This window comes from Thunnus maccoyii, chromosome 21, assembly GCF_910596095.1.
Source record: "Thunnus maccoyii chromosome 21, fThuMac1.1, whole genome shotgun sequence".
Lineage (NCBI taxonomy): Eukaryota > Metazoa > Chordata > Actinopteri > Scombriformes > Scombridae > Thunnus > Thunnus maccoyii.
The window spans coordinates 18,887,256-18,902,795 of record NC_056553.1 but is presented as its reverse complement, the minus strand read 5'-3'; the positions used below and the strand labels follow the sequence as shown (position 1 = coordinate 18,902,795).

The following is a 15,540-nucleotide window of genomic DNA, read 5'->3' as shown; positions in this document are numbered from 1 at the left end:
TCGCCAGTGTGTGCACTGCAAGCTGAGGGAGGAGAAATGCCACTGAGTCTCCGTCAGATGCTTGTAAACCATTGGGTAAATCTCAGGGGGCATGGAGATAGTCATCCAACCAAAAGAGTGTTACAGGCCAGCTGGGAAAGGGAGAGAGCGTAAAAATTAAGTTTTGGATAGACAGGAGGTGCAACAGCAAGAGACTTGGGAGTGCATGAGAAGGAGTTTTGTCCAACTGTAATATGGCCTATAATCCCAGTGTGGATGCTAGAAACTCTGGTGGTAGATTTGAAGTTACTTCAAGTCAAAGCAAGAAATAAAAGTGCAGAAAGGAAAAGGTATTATATAGGAAGAAATTAATAAAGAGTGGCAGCAGCACTGGAATTGGGAGACAAGAGGAAGACATTTACATTCCATTCAAAATAGAGTTGGTATAGTTAGAAGTAGAGGAGGAAATAGAAAAGAGGAGACTGTCACGAGTAGGTTAAGAATAGGACACAGTAATCTGAACAGTACACTTCACATTATAGGGAAGCATCCAACTGGTTTTTGTAATCATTGCCAGGTATCAGAAACTGTAAAGTATGTTCTTGTTAATTGCAGGAAATGTGTAGCAGAGAGAAAGGACACGATGGAAGAAATGAAAAGATTAGGGCTAACAGGAGCAGGAGTAAAGAATATACTGGAGTGTGGTGATAGGGGGCAAGGCAGAAAGTGCTTTGTCAGATGCCTGATGAGAACAGGGTTAATGAAGAAAATCTGACATACTGGACGCTATAGTATGTATAGGAGTTAACTAACTCCAGAAGATGGCAGTAGTGCTACGTTTAGGATGCAAACTGCCTTTAAAACCCGAGAAAGGAAACGAAGAAGAAGAAGACTCCCCAGCATGCAATTCGGCGCGCGAATTAGGATTTTGTTGTGGAGTTAGCATACATCCATGGGAGTTAATTATCTTTTAACGCTACATTGACATGTTATCTTAACTATTTCATCCTTTATAAACCTTTGTGTCTTTCTTGGACTCGTTGGTGTAAGTCTTGTTCATTTTGAATCTATCTGAGTAACTTCAGCGTGTGTTTTGTGTAAAGTTGTTTTGTTTTTCACCCAGGTAAAGCGGTAGGTGCGAATAACCGGTGTTTCGGTTTAACGAGTGACCGTGTTAACTGATGACTTTCAGCTGAGTAACATTTTTGAGGTTTTTCCAAGGACAGCTACGTGTTCTGTTTGTGTTTCAACAGCTGCCGTCACCACGACACACTCGGCTGAAAGTCACTAGTTAACACGGTCACTTGTTAAACCGAAACACCGGCGGGTTAAGTAAGTTATGGTTAACTTACTTTGAAAATGAGATGAATAATTCAGTGTTTTGTGATGTGTTAGTTAACACTTGGTATTAACGCGTTCACTTTTTCAAAATAACGTCATATCTGTGGTGTCCAGTGTTATTGTTAAGAGAGCCTCAAAGTGTGACTTTCCCAGTGTTCACTAACGTTAAGTGTTATAGGTTGATGATACGTGATAGGCAACTGGATATATTAGTAGATCAAAGCTAAACTGAAATGAAAAATACTTTCGTCGTTTAATAGCTTAACAAATATAAACTAAGCTACATAACATACGGACGCCAGCTTGTTTCCTAGCACGGTGAAGTCATGACCCGCCCTACTCTGCCTCTGATTGGCTAGTTCTCGTCCTTCGTTGGTTGGGTTGGTTAGGTTTAGGCATGAAGGATAAGATTGGTCAGGGTAAGAATATCAGAGTAAGCCAATCAGAGGCAGAGTTGGGCGGATCATGACTTAGACATCCTGGGAAAAAATATCGCCATAACCCTACAAGGTAGGAAAGGTATGAAGGATATGGGCCAAAATAAGGCTACTGTTCACTATAAACAAAGAGGTATAGCTGAGCTGGCAACACTGAAAGAAGCCTGAGCTCGTAGCATAATTGAGTTATTGAGGGTCCAACATGTGCATGCACTGAATCAGAAATAAACTGAGAAACATGGGATGAAACATATTTTTCCCCAGGTGGTGTTGGCAGATTGTAGCAGGGCTGCTGTTGGCTGAGTTTTGGCAGTGAATGGAGGATGAGCAGCCCGAGCCTGAGCAGCAGGACACCCAAACCAGACCTCTTTGAGGATTTATGGAGGCAACTCGGAGAGTGCCATCAAAATGCACTTCAAGGTAACAGAAACATGATGTACTGTATGTGAGCTTAAAGAGAACTTCCTTATTGGTCTTAATGGATACACAGGCAAGAGTTCAAAGGGATTTCTGTGTAATTATAAGCAACATTAAATGAAACATTAATAAACCTTGAAACCATTTTAAATGTTTTTTTAGAACTGGAGGAAAAAGTGAACAAGTTGAAAAAGGAGCGCTGTTTGTGAGTACACCATGTCATTCGTGTTTTTGATCAGGGTTTTTGCAAGTTATTCATGATTGGTGACATTTAATATCAGATCATCTCCATTAGCTGAACTGAAATTGTTGTTCGTTTTTCCGCAGAGATGCACAGAGACTTGAGGTATTTTACAAGCGCAACCAGCAGCTGAAGGAGCAAAACAAAACCCTGCAGGATGCCGTCAGTCTCTTTGAGGAAAGGTAACTTCCTCAAAGACTCGTAACATGTCTACTGCATTTTATATGGTTCCAGCTTTTTTTTTTTTTGTGAGTAGTAAGCATGTAGCCAGCACAGCACATTCCCTCTGTTGTTTCACTACAAATTGTTAATTTAAGGTACAATTTATCGTAAAACAAAGACAGAGGTATTTGGCACTCTACCACTCAGGCCTGGTATAGTTTTTTTTTTTTTACAGGTGAGTGAATTCCAAGCAGTTTAAGGAATAGAAGTTGAATGATAAAAAAGTGTATTTTTGATTTAATCCATGCACCAAATATGAATATAAGTAGAGAAAGAGATGTGCGCTCTAGTTTTCTTGTCGGCTGATTTTTGTTTTTTTTTGTCGTGTAAATTGTATCTTAAAACTGCATAAGCTGAAAAGGTTCTCATTTAAGTTGAAACTATGTAAGATAAAGGCAACAACTACCTTGTTTCCAGGCTCCGAGCAGGAGAGTGTGATCGATGTGCCATCTTAGAGGAGAACTTGAAAAACAGCCAAGATCAGAACGAGCGCCTCATCACCAAACTGAGTGAGTTCACTCATTTTTCCTCTTCGACCAATGATACAAAGAGCTGTGATTAAATAGTAATTAGGCTCTTTAAGTGCCTTGTTTTTTCAGTGTGTAGAGTTCAGTAAGTTTTTTTCCAGGCTTGCCTTTTAAGCCACACTAGTAGCTTGGCACCACTATGGTCTAGACTGAAATATCTCAACAACTATTAGATTGCCATCAAATTATGTGTACACATTCATGGCTTTTCAGAATGGATCGTAGTAACTTTGGTAATGCCTCAATTTTTCATCTAGTGCCATCATCATGTCAAAATATTAATTAGTCCAATATTTTGGCTTATGCCCAAACTAATGATATTGGAGGAAAAAAGTAAACACAACAGATGTTGGACCAATCAGGAGACATCATGTACACTGTTTTCATTCCCATCAGCCTTGTGTATACTTTGTGTTTAGTGCCAATTAGCAAATGTTAGCATGCTAAAACACTAAACTAAGATGGTGAGCATGCTAAACATTACACCTGCTAAACATTAGCATGTTAACATTGTCATTGTGTACCACAAGTTATGTCTCTTGTGATGATAGAGCATAGTTGTGATGTAGTGTGTGTGAAACTTGCTGTGCAGAGTATGAAAGAAATGGCCTCGAGGATGAAAACAGAAAACTTCATGCTGAGCTGCTAAAGTTAAAGATGACCCGGTAAGCTCTTTAGTGTATTACAGCTATGTTTTGTTAAGATGATCTCTTTGACTTTGAATATTAAGATATTTTTATTTCATTTTTTTGTTATGTAAAAGCAGCCCAAGACCGCTACAGTACTAAAGGTTTTGTAATGGTGGTTTCTGTTCTGCTTTGATTGCAAGTCAGGTTTCAAGTGTCCTCTATACATTTGGGGGCACAGGTTTTTTGTCTGCTAGTGAGTGTTTAAGCTGTGGTGTTCTGCATTTACAGTGAAGTTTCAGTTCCCAGTTAAGCATCACATGTGTTATTTTCATCAGCTCAGGACCCCAGAGGGCCTCATCCCCAGAACAGGAAGACGGCATCATCCCAGACTCACCGATCCTGCCGAGCTCGCTGCCTGTGGCAAACAAACTGAAGAAACGAAAAAATCTCGACAAAAGCAAGCACGTTCGCTACGCAGAGATACCTCTACCACAGTCTAACAACTCACTCTTCAGTGGTCAGTCTGGTTTATAGTCACTGCCAGACTTTTAATGCTCATTTCTGACCTGCTGAGTCTTCTAACTGATGTTGTCCCTTCTTTAGACCTGAATAAGGAGCCGGTTGATCCAAAGAATCCTGGAAGAGCAGAAGTGCTTGTACCCAATACATGTGAATTGGACACATCCCAGATTTTAAGTATGATTTCAACCCCTGCTCACCGATTATATCATCATTTAAAATTAAGAAATGTGAAAACAGGAAGCCTGTACTTATAGAATTGGAAACAGTTTTTTTCAGTATGTCCTTCCTTCCATGTGCACCATGAGTCTCTCTTGGTGGTTTTGGGGTTTTTTTGTTTTTTTTTAGATTATTTAAATAAATTTGTATTTCAGGATGCAGTTTTTTTTAGTTCCTACTGCAACAACTGACAACATTTATCTACACACACACACACACACACACACCCTATCTGCCTCATTCACATGCACAGACAGAGGCGTTCCTGTAAATTCACCCTATCTGCTCAGATTCAGTTCTAGTGTTAGGTTAGACTGCCGCTCTACTCACAGGACTGGTGATTGAAAACTCAAAAATAAAATACATCAGCATCTTTTCTCCCCTTGCATCACAGATTGGACTTGATGATAATTTAATCATTTTGGCTGCCTGGGTTTTGAAGTTAAACATTTTCAGTTGCCATATGTGCCAAGTTGCTGACTTTGATTGTGAGATGTGTAAACAGTGTTGCAACTTGTTTGAACAGATGCGTCTCGTTTCAGAAGACGACATTATTGAAGAGGCGATAGCAGAAACCTGTGGCCTAGAACTTCTTAACAAGCCTTACATGGTAGGTTCATATAGATGGAGTGTATCAGTGATTATAATTCATGTATTTGGTGCTTTGAGAGATGCTGTTGAGTAGGTGACTTCCATTAGTTGACAGCTGGAGTCAAACATACAGATTTGCTGTTGAAGTTCTCCCACAGATTGTAGGAAAAATCAGTCCAAAAGAGTCATTTCATTGTGTTTTGTAAAGGAAGCAGCTTGGAAGTAAATCCTGAAAATATGTCTTATCTTTCAACTTCTACTGTCATCCTTGTTTTTTTTTTTTTTTTTTGTTTGTTTTTTTACAGGAAATTCACTGTGCACTGAATAGTTATTTCTTAGCACAGACATTCAGACTCATTCAGCACTTATTTGGATCATATCTGTAATCTTTTGATCTGTTTTCTCTTCTCAGAACACTGAGACAACTGAAGTTCAGCAAAGCAGCTCAACATCTCCCTGGAAGTGTGATGTTCGTTTAAAGTAAGGACATCAGCAGTTTGGACACTCATCTGCAGCTTATTGTGTCTGTACTGTGAGCAAGAACTACCACCAAAGTCATAAATTTACAAATTCCACAGTAGTGGTAAATACAAAACTTGTGTAGAATATGAAAAATTCAAACCTTGGCGCATCAATAAAAGACACTGGCAGCAATGCATGCCTGAGCTGTTCCCTGATTATATTCATCATCAGTTTTGAAACCAAGCATCCCGATCACTCAGCCATATTTGTTTCCTTCCATAAAGGCCTTACCGCTCCTCCTCCTCTGCATCCACGCTGATCCACAGTCCAGACTCGACCACAGTGAGGTCCCCGTCTCTGCTCCCTCGTGCCAAACGCTTCCCAGAAGAGGCCTCCATTTGCAAAGCCAAACGGAAGAAGGAGGAAGGTGACCCAGAGGTGTGGGAGGAGGACAAACAAGGAATCCAGGGAAGTATAGACAAACAGAAGGAAGACCATTACATAGAACCTGAACCAGTCAAAAGAACCTCCGCACCTTTAAGCAGTCAAAGCTTCAAGAAGGAGCCATCTGCCTGCAAGGTTAGATCTGTGTTCAAAACTCTCTCACTTCCCAGCCAGCATGTCTGTTAGCAAGGTGCACTGCAGCACTATTTTTAAATGTAAAGTGTCCTGCTTCCTTTTAAAAGAAATCTTTTGGCTCACACAGTTTTGGTAAAGAATGTTATTGACTTGTGACGTCCATGGAACACAGCGCTCCACACTGATGGCATTTCAGCTGCTAAAAAAAAAAGTTAGATAAGCAGAACAGAATAATAATTCCGTGTGGTTTTAAAATGTCATGCCTTTAACATTGAACAGGTTCAGTCAGCACAGAATGGCACTTTCAGCGAAAGGCCAAACATTTCCTGTGCAAGTCCTACTTTCAAGAAGCCAAATGGGAACGTTAGAGAACGAGCGAACCAGAGAAGACACCCGCTGCAGGATCTGAACAACGTGCAACATGATGCAGAAGATGGTAAGTTCTCTCACGTCTGATGGCCTCAGCAATGCAAGAATTTGGATGACAGTCCTTTCTTTCTTCTGATTGAAGACAAAACCAATTTAAAATGTAAAGCATGGGCAAAAATGTTTTCTGATCCTTTAAGACTTTTAGCATAATTAACTACATATTGTACAGTTTGATATGTCTCCTTAGAGTGCTTTGTTCATTTTGCCCCTCACTGTGCTTTTGCAGCTGAAAGAAAGCACAAAGTGGAGCCCATGTGGAGCATCGACCCCGCGCTCGCCCTGTCCATGTACGACAGTGAGTGGAGAGAAGACGAGGTGCAGTCACATGATCTGCTACACAGCTACAGTCACTGGGTCCATTTTACTGACCTGTGAAGCTCATTTTACTCCATTTTTTTGGTCAAATGTCAACTTGATAACTTTGAGTTTGAGTTGGTAGTATGGTTAAGCAAATATCTTGTTAATATCCTGTTAGAAAATGTCAACTTATGACTTATGCTGTGAATTTATATGAAAAGATTTGATCAGGAATCTACATTCTGGATAAGTTATATTTTGTTGCTAATGTTCATCTGAATATCTTCTTTTGGATATGTTTGAGAAGTGGAGTCTCTTACATCAGGCTGTTTATCTGTATTTTAGCAAAAGGAAGAGCAATACACTCACGGGCAGTTAGTAGATTCAGACTGCACTTGGGTCAGTCACAGCTTACTCCAGAGTCGGAGAGAAGACAGCCAGGACAGAGAAGATGGAGGTAAATATAACTAAACAAATGTTTGGTCACTCACTTATTGTCGATACAAGCTGTTGATCTCTTACTCTAACAGGTCTTTTTGATTGATTGCATTTGTGCAAAACATGTAAAATGTGCTGAGAAGAAATAAATCATAGGTCTTATAATTCATTTCTGTGTTTTGGTTTTCAAGGGCTAGGCGAGAAGGCAAATGACAGTTTGGAACAAATGTTTGACACCACAGCCTACGGGGAGTACAAATCTTTCAGCAGTTCACACATAGGCAAGAGCCAGCCATGTGATGATGATGAGGAGGAGGAGGAGGAAGAAGAGGAGGAGGACGACAACGATGGTATGCTTTTAGATTAGAAACTTGTCATCATGTAATTTGACCAGTATGTCTGTGTTTGACGTCGGATGTAAATTGTTTGTGTCCTTGGTTTTTTTTTTCTTCTTTCAAACAAGATGCTCCAGGGAGCACTCCAGGTCACAGGAAAGGGCACAAAGCACGGTGAGAAACACTTCCTCACTATTACTGTTAGTTTGAATATATATTATATTATACATCAACTCATTCAGAACTTGTCAGTTTGCCACAACTCTAAGTTTTCTCTCTCTTTGGATTAGACCAACATATGCACATGTGGTGGTAGTTCGCAAGAAAGATGAGAGAAGGAAACTGAAGGGAACTACCTGCAAGGAATGTGAAGTTGTAAGTATTTTGTTTATTAAACTGAATATAAAACATATTTTAAGATGGATCATATTTTAAGGATGATGATGATGATGATGATGATGATGATTTATTTTCTCACAGTATTACGCTCATCTCCCAGAGGAGGAGAAACAGAAGAAGTTGTCGGAATGCTCAAGGCACCGGTTTCTTTACATTCCTCCTTCCACTCCTGAAAACTTCTGGGAAGTCGGTTTCCCATCAACTCAAACATGCATTGAAAGAGGTAATATAACAGCAGACATTTCAACATGCATGAAAAAACACAGAAATCATAGCACCACACTGAACCCTGAGAGCTATTATTCCTTGTTTTGTAGGTTATATCAAGGAAGAGAAGAATCCACAGGCGCGTTCCCGGAGAAGACAACCTTTCAATGCTTTATTCTCCCCAAAGAAAAACCAGCAGGAGAGCTAAAAAGTAGTTTTTCTCTGTAGGGCTGCTTGAATCGGCCCATTTACAGAGAAAAACATATGAAGAACAGGCTTTTACTGAGGAGTACAATGAAGCACTGTTTTATACATCGAGGATGATTATGCATCATCTTCTTTTCTGTCTATATGTACAGATTTTGTTTTTTGTTGAGTGAGTATGTTTGGGACATGCTGAATAAATAAAAAAATAACTACAGGTAAACGGAGTGTTGTAAATGCTGATTACCATGTTATAATGTCAACAGGACATCATCAGATGCTGCAGTTCATTCAGATTTTTAAAGGAAATGGATTTAACACCTGAGTTTACCTTCATCATCTGGACTAAAACAAACTTTGCTCAACATACACATCAGTGAAATCTTAAAGTTTAATATGAAATATATTATTTTGTTGACATGTGAGATTAAAGCATATTGCAAAGGCAATAGGTACAGACAAGATAAGTTTATTTGGTCAGCAGATAAGAAATTACAAAAATGAAAAAATATATCTATTTCCCAGAAAATAATCTCTTAAAGAAGTGCAAGTAAGGCTCATCTTCTGTTGTCTTTTTACAACTGAGCTTCTCTCTCTGAGTACACCAGCAGGGCTTCTCCAACATGGCTGATGACCACACTGCAACAATAACGAACAGAAACCACATCAGCACTGTACGTCTGATACAAACAAACTCAGATTTCTTGGCAGTTATTTCTACACTTCAGTACCTAGATCTCATTGTGGGGGAGGTACTTACCATATGAGAGATGGAGCATTAATCTCTGTGTAGAAAACTAATGGAGAGAGGGACATGGCAGTAACCTGGGAAGAAAGTTAGCAAAACAGTTACTTCCTGTTAGGCAGCAGGTCAGCCCGTTTCAAATTTTACTAATTACAATTCACTCTGTCTTTTTTGTGTGAATTATGACTGTGTTGGCTATGAGCTTCTAGAAGTGCACCGTGCTACAAATCCTTTCATGCTTATATATGACGAAGAAAATAAGAAAATCACCTTAGACAAAAAAATCCACACTGCAAAGTGCTCGAGAGATAATCCACTTTTTAGTTTGACTGTGGCCAACAGCAACAAAAACCCCAGCAAAGCACTGTGAAATAACACACAATTTATTATGAGAGTGGGTTGGTGAATTCAAATATTAAGTCTTTGCTGCTGCTGTAACACTTCTCCAGAATGTTCAAACACAAGTCTGTATGTATGTGTGACCATGTAAAGATAGAACTGGACATGCAGGCCTCAACATCTTATAAATAGTCTTAAATCTTTCTTTTTAGATCCCACAAAGTTATGCAGATGGTTTTTTGACAATTGTTTGCCACAAAAATAGTCTCAATGCAAAATCCTGGAGTCCTATTTTTATAACAAACTTGGATAGCTTTATTCAATATATACATAAACTAAAAAAAACTATTAATCCTCTACAGATTGAAAGGATTCACCTGGCGCAGCAACCACAGTGAAATGTGTGAGACTGAAGGGAGGGAAACTCCAAGGCACCCATGAGGTCACCTGCAGAGAGGCAAAGGTCAGTTTGTGAGGTGCACATGTATATATTATAACTTTTAATCTGTTTCCATGGAATCCCACATTGCAGACCATGTAACCAATGTAAATATCTCCATCGCACAACTGCACATGATCATTCTTACCTGTTGGATGAGCAGCGACGGCCAGCAGCAGTACACTATTGTTTAAGGAAAACACTAGAATTAGTCTCTAATAACACCTGAAGCTGCAGTTGGTGCAACTATTTGAAAAAAAACACTGGACTTGTAACTTAAGAGTCTCCTTCCAACTCACCACAGAGTCAACTGATGTGCATTAAGAGTCTATAAATATTTAAGTATATTCAGAATATTGTCTGCAAGTAAGCTATTATTTATATCTATATGTAGTTGGAAATTCCTTCTGCACATTAATTTATAAATGTCCTCCAAACCTTGATGATGAGCAAACCCTCCAGACTTTCTGTTCTACTATATTAGGACTGACTTCATAGGAAAAGGGATGTATGAGTTTTCTTGGAAACTTTAAGTCATCATGCATCATAGAGTTCCATGAAGACCATCAGTATGTTGCATTGAGGTTATTTTGAGACAATAGCAAACTTTCTGAAAGGAAGTGAATCTCTAAAATGAAAGGCAATATAGACCAATGAGAAAATAGTTCTGCAGGTACAGTATGATGTACAAGTACTGTAGTAATTGTATTCAAAACCTTTTAAAGAATTTGAGTTTAGATCATTTTAGACATGTCAAAACTTTGTCAGAGTGTGCAAATTCACAATGGGTTTCATCCCTAAATTACAGTGGTTTTCTGCTTATTTTGTATCCAAAGTAATACTCCAACAGTAATATTTCTGTATTTGTTACTAGATCACGAATTCAGCATCACATCCAGATCATTTAGATTTATTCTTACCTGAACAAATAGTTAATGCACTGCTGCTCAAGGTCACTACAACAAAAACATCACAAGTGTCTTCAGTGAAGCGTCATGCGGCATGAAAATGTGTGGAAAAAATAACAACTTTTAAGTGAAAACAGGAACATGCTTTAGTGTTAACTGTTTATATGTTTTCTACTACCATCAAATGTGCGTCACCGTGTTTAGACTTACCTCAAATTACTGGATTTGTAGTGAACTTGAAACACTCTGTATGCACCTGAAAAAAAATCAAAAATATCCTATTTGGTTTCCTAAACCACTTATAGAGCCACACTGTTTTAACATTACACAAAAAATCCTGCAACATATGTCTAGTATCTGGTAAATCTGTAATTTTCAAGGTGACACCACTGATGTTTCTACTGTAATCTAATCTGGTTTGGGTCTAAACTAACTTTATGTTTCTTCTAATTATCTGTGGTGTCCCTCAAGACTCAGACCTGGGGCCACTAATCTTTCCTTTATGTAATCCCAGAGCTATTTCACTGAATCATCTCAGTTTATTCTCATGACATTTATACTAAACTCTTTCTCCAAATCTCACACACATGGCTGCATTAAATTGACCCTCTCATATTATTTCATAAAGAAAATGAAACATTTGTTTGTTTGTTTGGCTCCATGGTTTGTGTTTTTTTGTCTGTTTGTTTGTTTTTTGTATCACGAGACTGAATAAATGATTAAACATATATATATACATATATTTACAACCACAGATTCTTTAAAACTTAAATAAATTAAAATCAACACTTACCAACACAGAACAGATGACCAACAGCCCACAGGTAACCGCTATAGTCGACCTACAAAGACGGCAAACATGTAAATGGATTGGTTTTTGGCACTAATTGATCAAAAACACTTGGATGTATGATGCCAAGTACAACGCTTGATCTAGCACAGTCAATAAGAAGTAATGTACAACATTTGATAATGAGGAATTATTACCTGAGGATCATAGAGGGGAAGGTTGATGGCTGAAAGCAGCATGAGACATATGCTATATGAGGAAGAAGCACAATTAAACATGTCGTCTCGTTATTGGAAGGTGGGAAATTTTCATCTTTGTGCTTTTTTTTAAATATCATGTTGTTTGTTCTAGTTTCTTTACTGAGCACAGCACAAACCTGATCAATTTCAGCCACTGCGTCTTCTGTTGTTAAAAAGAGAAATCAAAACAGCAGGTCAAAGTGAGATATATTGTAGTTAAAGCTTGTACAACATAAGACTATTCAAGGTGTTTGAGCAGCGGTGTTGGTCTGCTTCCTTTTACTTATCATGAATAAGATGAGGGAGTATAGTTGTATATAGTCACACTTACCTCTCTGTGGACAACCTTCAGGATTACGTAACTGACAACATGAGAGGAATTCTGAAGAGTGAAGAAGAGAGGAATGTCCTGGATGAGGAAGAAAAGCAGAGTTTTATCAAAACCACTGAAAAATCAGCCCATAGACGCAATCTGTATTAATGTAGAGCAAAGCAACAATCTGCTGTAGTATTCAGGATACAGTTATTGTATTGTGTTACTGACATTAAATCTACAGCTTAGGGGATATGTTGCTTACTATGCGTGATAAGGCCCTGGAACCAGCATATATGTTTCCCACAAACAGGAGGGAGCCTGGAAGCCAGGAAAGAGCAGCTGATCTGAAACAGAACATTCAAACATATCAAACGAAGCTCCTCACCAAGCAGCTGAACATCAATCCTACAGTTGTCTAAGGAAAGAAAAAAAGTACCTGGTGATGCGGCTCATTTCCACCCATCCCAGCTTTCCAGAGAGTAGAAGCAGGACAGCGCCGATAAATGTCTGCCATCTGAGCCAATGTACATTTGTTTTGTTAGCGAACATAAAACAGCAGGTTTCATGTATGCAGTTAGTATTTTTTCTGTCATTTAGATAGTAGAACATTGATAAAATAATTAAAATACACAGTTCAATTCTCTTATTCAGTGCCAGTTCAGATTCGTTTCCAACAACTGTTATCAAAGTTTAGTTCTGAAATGTTGTATGAAAGATTCAAATGTAACATTTGACCTTTTTTAATTCCATGTACTAATTCAGAAAGAGACGTCACATTTAAATTCAGCTACTCACCCTTGAAATAAGGTTGGATAGGTGAATTTCAACACAGACAAGACAAACTGAAAAAAAAGAGAATTTAGGTTTTAGGAACTTGGATCAGATTCTAAATAAAAGGTCAGTTTGATTAGTCTAATTTTGACTTTCACACCTTGAATTTGACTTTTTTTTTCTGGGCAAGATTACAGGCTGAGCCAATAGATGGATGATGGACAAGTACACTAATGTAAATATCCCTCTCAGTTCCCTTATCATGGTGTTCACGTTTTTAAATTTGTTTTCATCTTTGCATTGACTCTTACTCTCTGTGTTTCCACTTTATTGTCATCTTTCTCACACTAGGAGATACTTAATCACTGGAACCAAACCCCTTTCAAAATTCTACCATTTTAATCTGTCCAAACCCATCTGCACACAAACTTAACTACAGATATGTTTTTTTTATTATTGGTGGGAGTCACTCTTCCATTCAGCATACAGTCCTTATCATACAACACAAAGCAGCTTTTCAGTGAAATGTCATTTTTACAACATTTTTCATCCTTTTTATTTTCATTTGCTACAGATGTTTTCTACAAAGATAAGAGTTGAGATAGTGTTGACAGTCCTGCTGTGATGGCTCAGGATCACGCCTGATTCGTAACAGCAATTCGAAAAGGCTCTTAAGGGTTACATTGCAATTTTCCAGATTTTTCAAAGACATAAGTCACGTTCTCTACACTTTTTCACGTCAAGGACAACTAAACTGACACAAATGAGACCTCAGACCCTCATCTGATAAGATTTTGTCCCAGGGTCCCCCATCTGATAAGATCTTTACTTTTAGATGATTTATTACAGCAAGTTCATGAACCCCATGACCAAAATAGTCATAAATTTTGTCACTTATGGATGAAATTATATTGAAAATCAATTGTTCCCCATTTTGCTGGGACCTCCTCAAGGACCCATGGGGGGTCCGCGGACCCCACTTTGAGAACCGCACGTTGTGTATACAGGAATTGAGATGGAGCTTTGCTGTCTTTAACCTGTATTTTTGATGCATGTAAGCACAATAAATTGTTTTTTAATTAAAAAATTAAAAAGTCACACTGTATTTTTAACTCTGCTGAGACAGAATGTGATTATCTCCAAACTAATGTTGTTTCCAATCCACCTTTTCACTCACCTTATTCGTGAAATATGATACAACGAAAACGAAGCTAAACGCAAGACCAGTGATGTATCTTTTCCACTGCATGTTGACCTGCCGACACACTGCAGCGGGAACATGCTTCCTATATTACAAATACTACATTTTGCTACATGTAGCCTGTTTCAAACTAGAGACATTTTAAGATCGGAAACTTCCCTCACAGTCCCAGATGACACGTCAAGACGTCGCGGGACAAAGATCGTCTATTCTAGGGTGATATTTCACTCCCCCAAATGTGCGTCACGCGTTTGCTCATTTTCTGAAGGACAGTTTTTTGCAGAAAAACAAAAATAACAATATGTTTTGTGGTATGTTCTTCATCTGCAGTTAGAAAGTATTAAATATGTACGAGAAAAGAGGGCAACTTCGCTACTATCAAATATTTAATTGGGCTTACATGAACGTCAGGACTTGTATGGAGTCATGGTAGAGGTAAAATGATTAATTGATTAATCACTTAGTCAGTTGACAGAACATTAGCCAGCTATTTTGATAATAAAGTAATCAAGTCATTTTTCAACCATAAATGCAAACACTTTTTTGTTTCCATGTTCTCAAATGTTAGGACTTGTTGACTCTCTTTCTTTCATGTCCATTTAAATTGAATATATTTGGGTTTTGGACTGTTGGTTGGATAAAACAAGTTATTTTGATACCTGGACTCTGGAAAATGGTGTTAATTTCCACTATTTTATTACATTCTACAGAGAAAATAATCAATTAGAAATAGAAACAAAAATCAGTCATCAAATGAATGTGTAATGATAATAATCATTAGTTGCAACCGTAAATCAGACTGAGAAGTTTATCCTCATAGAAGTATGGAAATGAAGCTAAGTGGATATAAGCAGCATTTTGCCAACAATTTCAGCGTTCAAGATTAATTTTCTTAAGAGTTCATTTGTCATAAGTGGCTTTTTGCCAGGAAAACTGGCTCTCCTGACAATGGCATCAGTGAATCTAGTTATTTCATACTAATGAATAAATACAGAGTATAACATGTAACTGAGTCCTATTGATGAACATATTTCTGGACAATTAGATTTAGTAATTACTAAAACTTACACTGCACCAAGCAGTTATGTTGTATTGTTATACACAGTCTGGTTACCACCCAGAATATGTTGCCATTAAAAAAAGTTAAATATAAGACTATATAAAAAACGAATCACACACTAATGTAATTTTGTCATTGATAAAAGTTTGGTCCTCCATAAAAAGAAAGGTTCCTCTGTCTGAATGAAATGTTGCGATGCAGTCACGGTATCCCGAAATAGCGTCAGAGTGAACCCTCTTTCGTTTGTCCCAGGGTCAGTC

At 38.1% G+C, this 15,540-nt stretch overlaps 2 protein-coding genes across 5 annotated transcripts; one reads left to right on the top strand and one right to left on the bottom strand.

Moving 5' to 3' along the window:
• The first annotated feature begins 853 nt into the window (after positions 1-853).
• rbbp8 (retinoblastoma binding protein 8) lies at positions 854-8,689 on the top strand. Of its 3 annotated transcripts, none has more exons than XM_042399946.1 (19): positions 854-1,024; positions 2,022-2,177; positions 2,337-2,379; positions 2,502-2,597; positions 3,055-3,146; positions 3,757-3,829; positions 4,129-4,310; positions 4,397-4,489; positions 5,077-5,141; positions 5,535-5,602; positions 5,869-6,163; positions 6,443-6,599; positions 6,819-6,907; positions 7,235-7,346; positions 7,519-7,677; positions 7,791-7,836; positions 7,953-8,037; positions 8,143-8,284; positions 8,379-8,689. In XM_042399946.1, exons 2-19 carry the CDS (start codon positions 2,081-2,083, stop codon positions 8,474-8,476), a joined length of 1,992 nt encoding a protein of 663 aa, XP_042255880.1. In that variant the 5' UTR covers positions 854-1,024; positions 2,022-2,080; the 3' UTR covers positions 8,477-8,689. The 3 variants fall into 3 exon arrangements, with proteins under 3 accessions (XP_042255880.1, XP_042255878.1, XP_042255879.1); XM_042399944.1 differs by having other exon boundaries at positions 5,074-5,141; XM_042399945.1 differs by lacking the exon at positions 854-1,024 and adding an exon at positions 1,205-1,311 and having other exon boundaries at positions 5,074-5,141.
• A 156-nt stretch (positions 8,690-8,845) lies between these two features.
• On the bottom strand, positions 8,846-14,428 carry LOC121888444 (transmembrane protein 241). Of its 2 annotated transcripts, XM_042399947.1 has the most exons (15): positions 14,197-14,426; positions 13,044-13,090; positions 12,685-12,762; positions 12,511-12,592; positions 12,264-12,341; positions 12,070-12,095; positions 11,891-11,942; positions 11,697-11,745; positions 11,114-11,159; positions 10,916-10,951; positions 10,144-10,178; positions 9,934-10,003; positions 9,488-9,581; positions 9,233-9,297; positions 8,846-9,111 (listed from the first exon to the last, which is right to left on the bottom strand). In XM_042399947.1, exons 1-15 carry the CDS (start codon positions 14,266-14,268, stop codon positions 9,048-9,050), a joined length of 894 nt encoding a protein of 297 aa, XP_042255881.1. In that variant the 5' UTR covers positions 14,269-14,426; the 3' UTR covers positions 8,846-9,047. The 2 variants fall into 2 exon arrangements, with proteins under 2 accessions (XP_042255881.1, XP_042255882.1); XM_042399948.1 differs by lacking the exon at positions 13,044-13,090 and having other exon boundaries at positions 14,197-14,428.
• Positions 14,429-15,540: the final 1,112 nt, after the last annotated feature.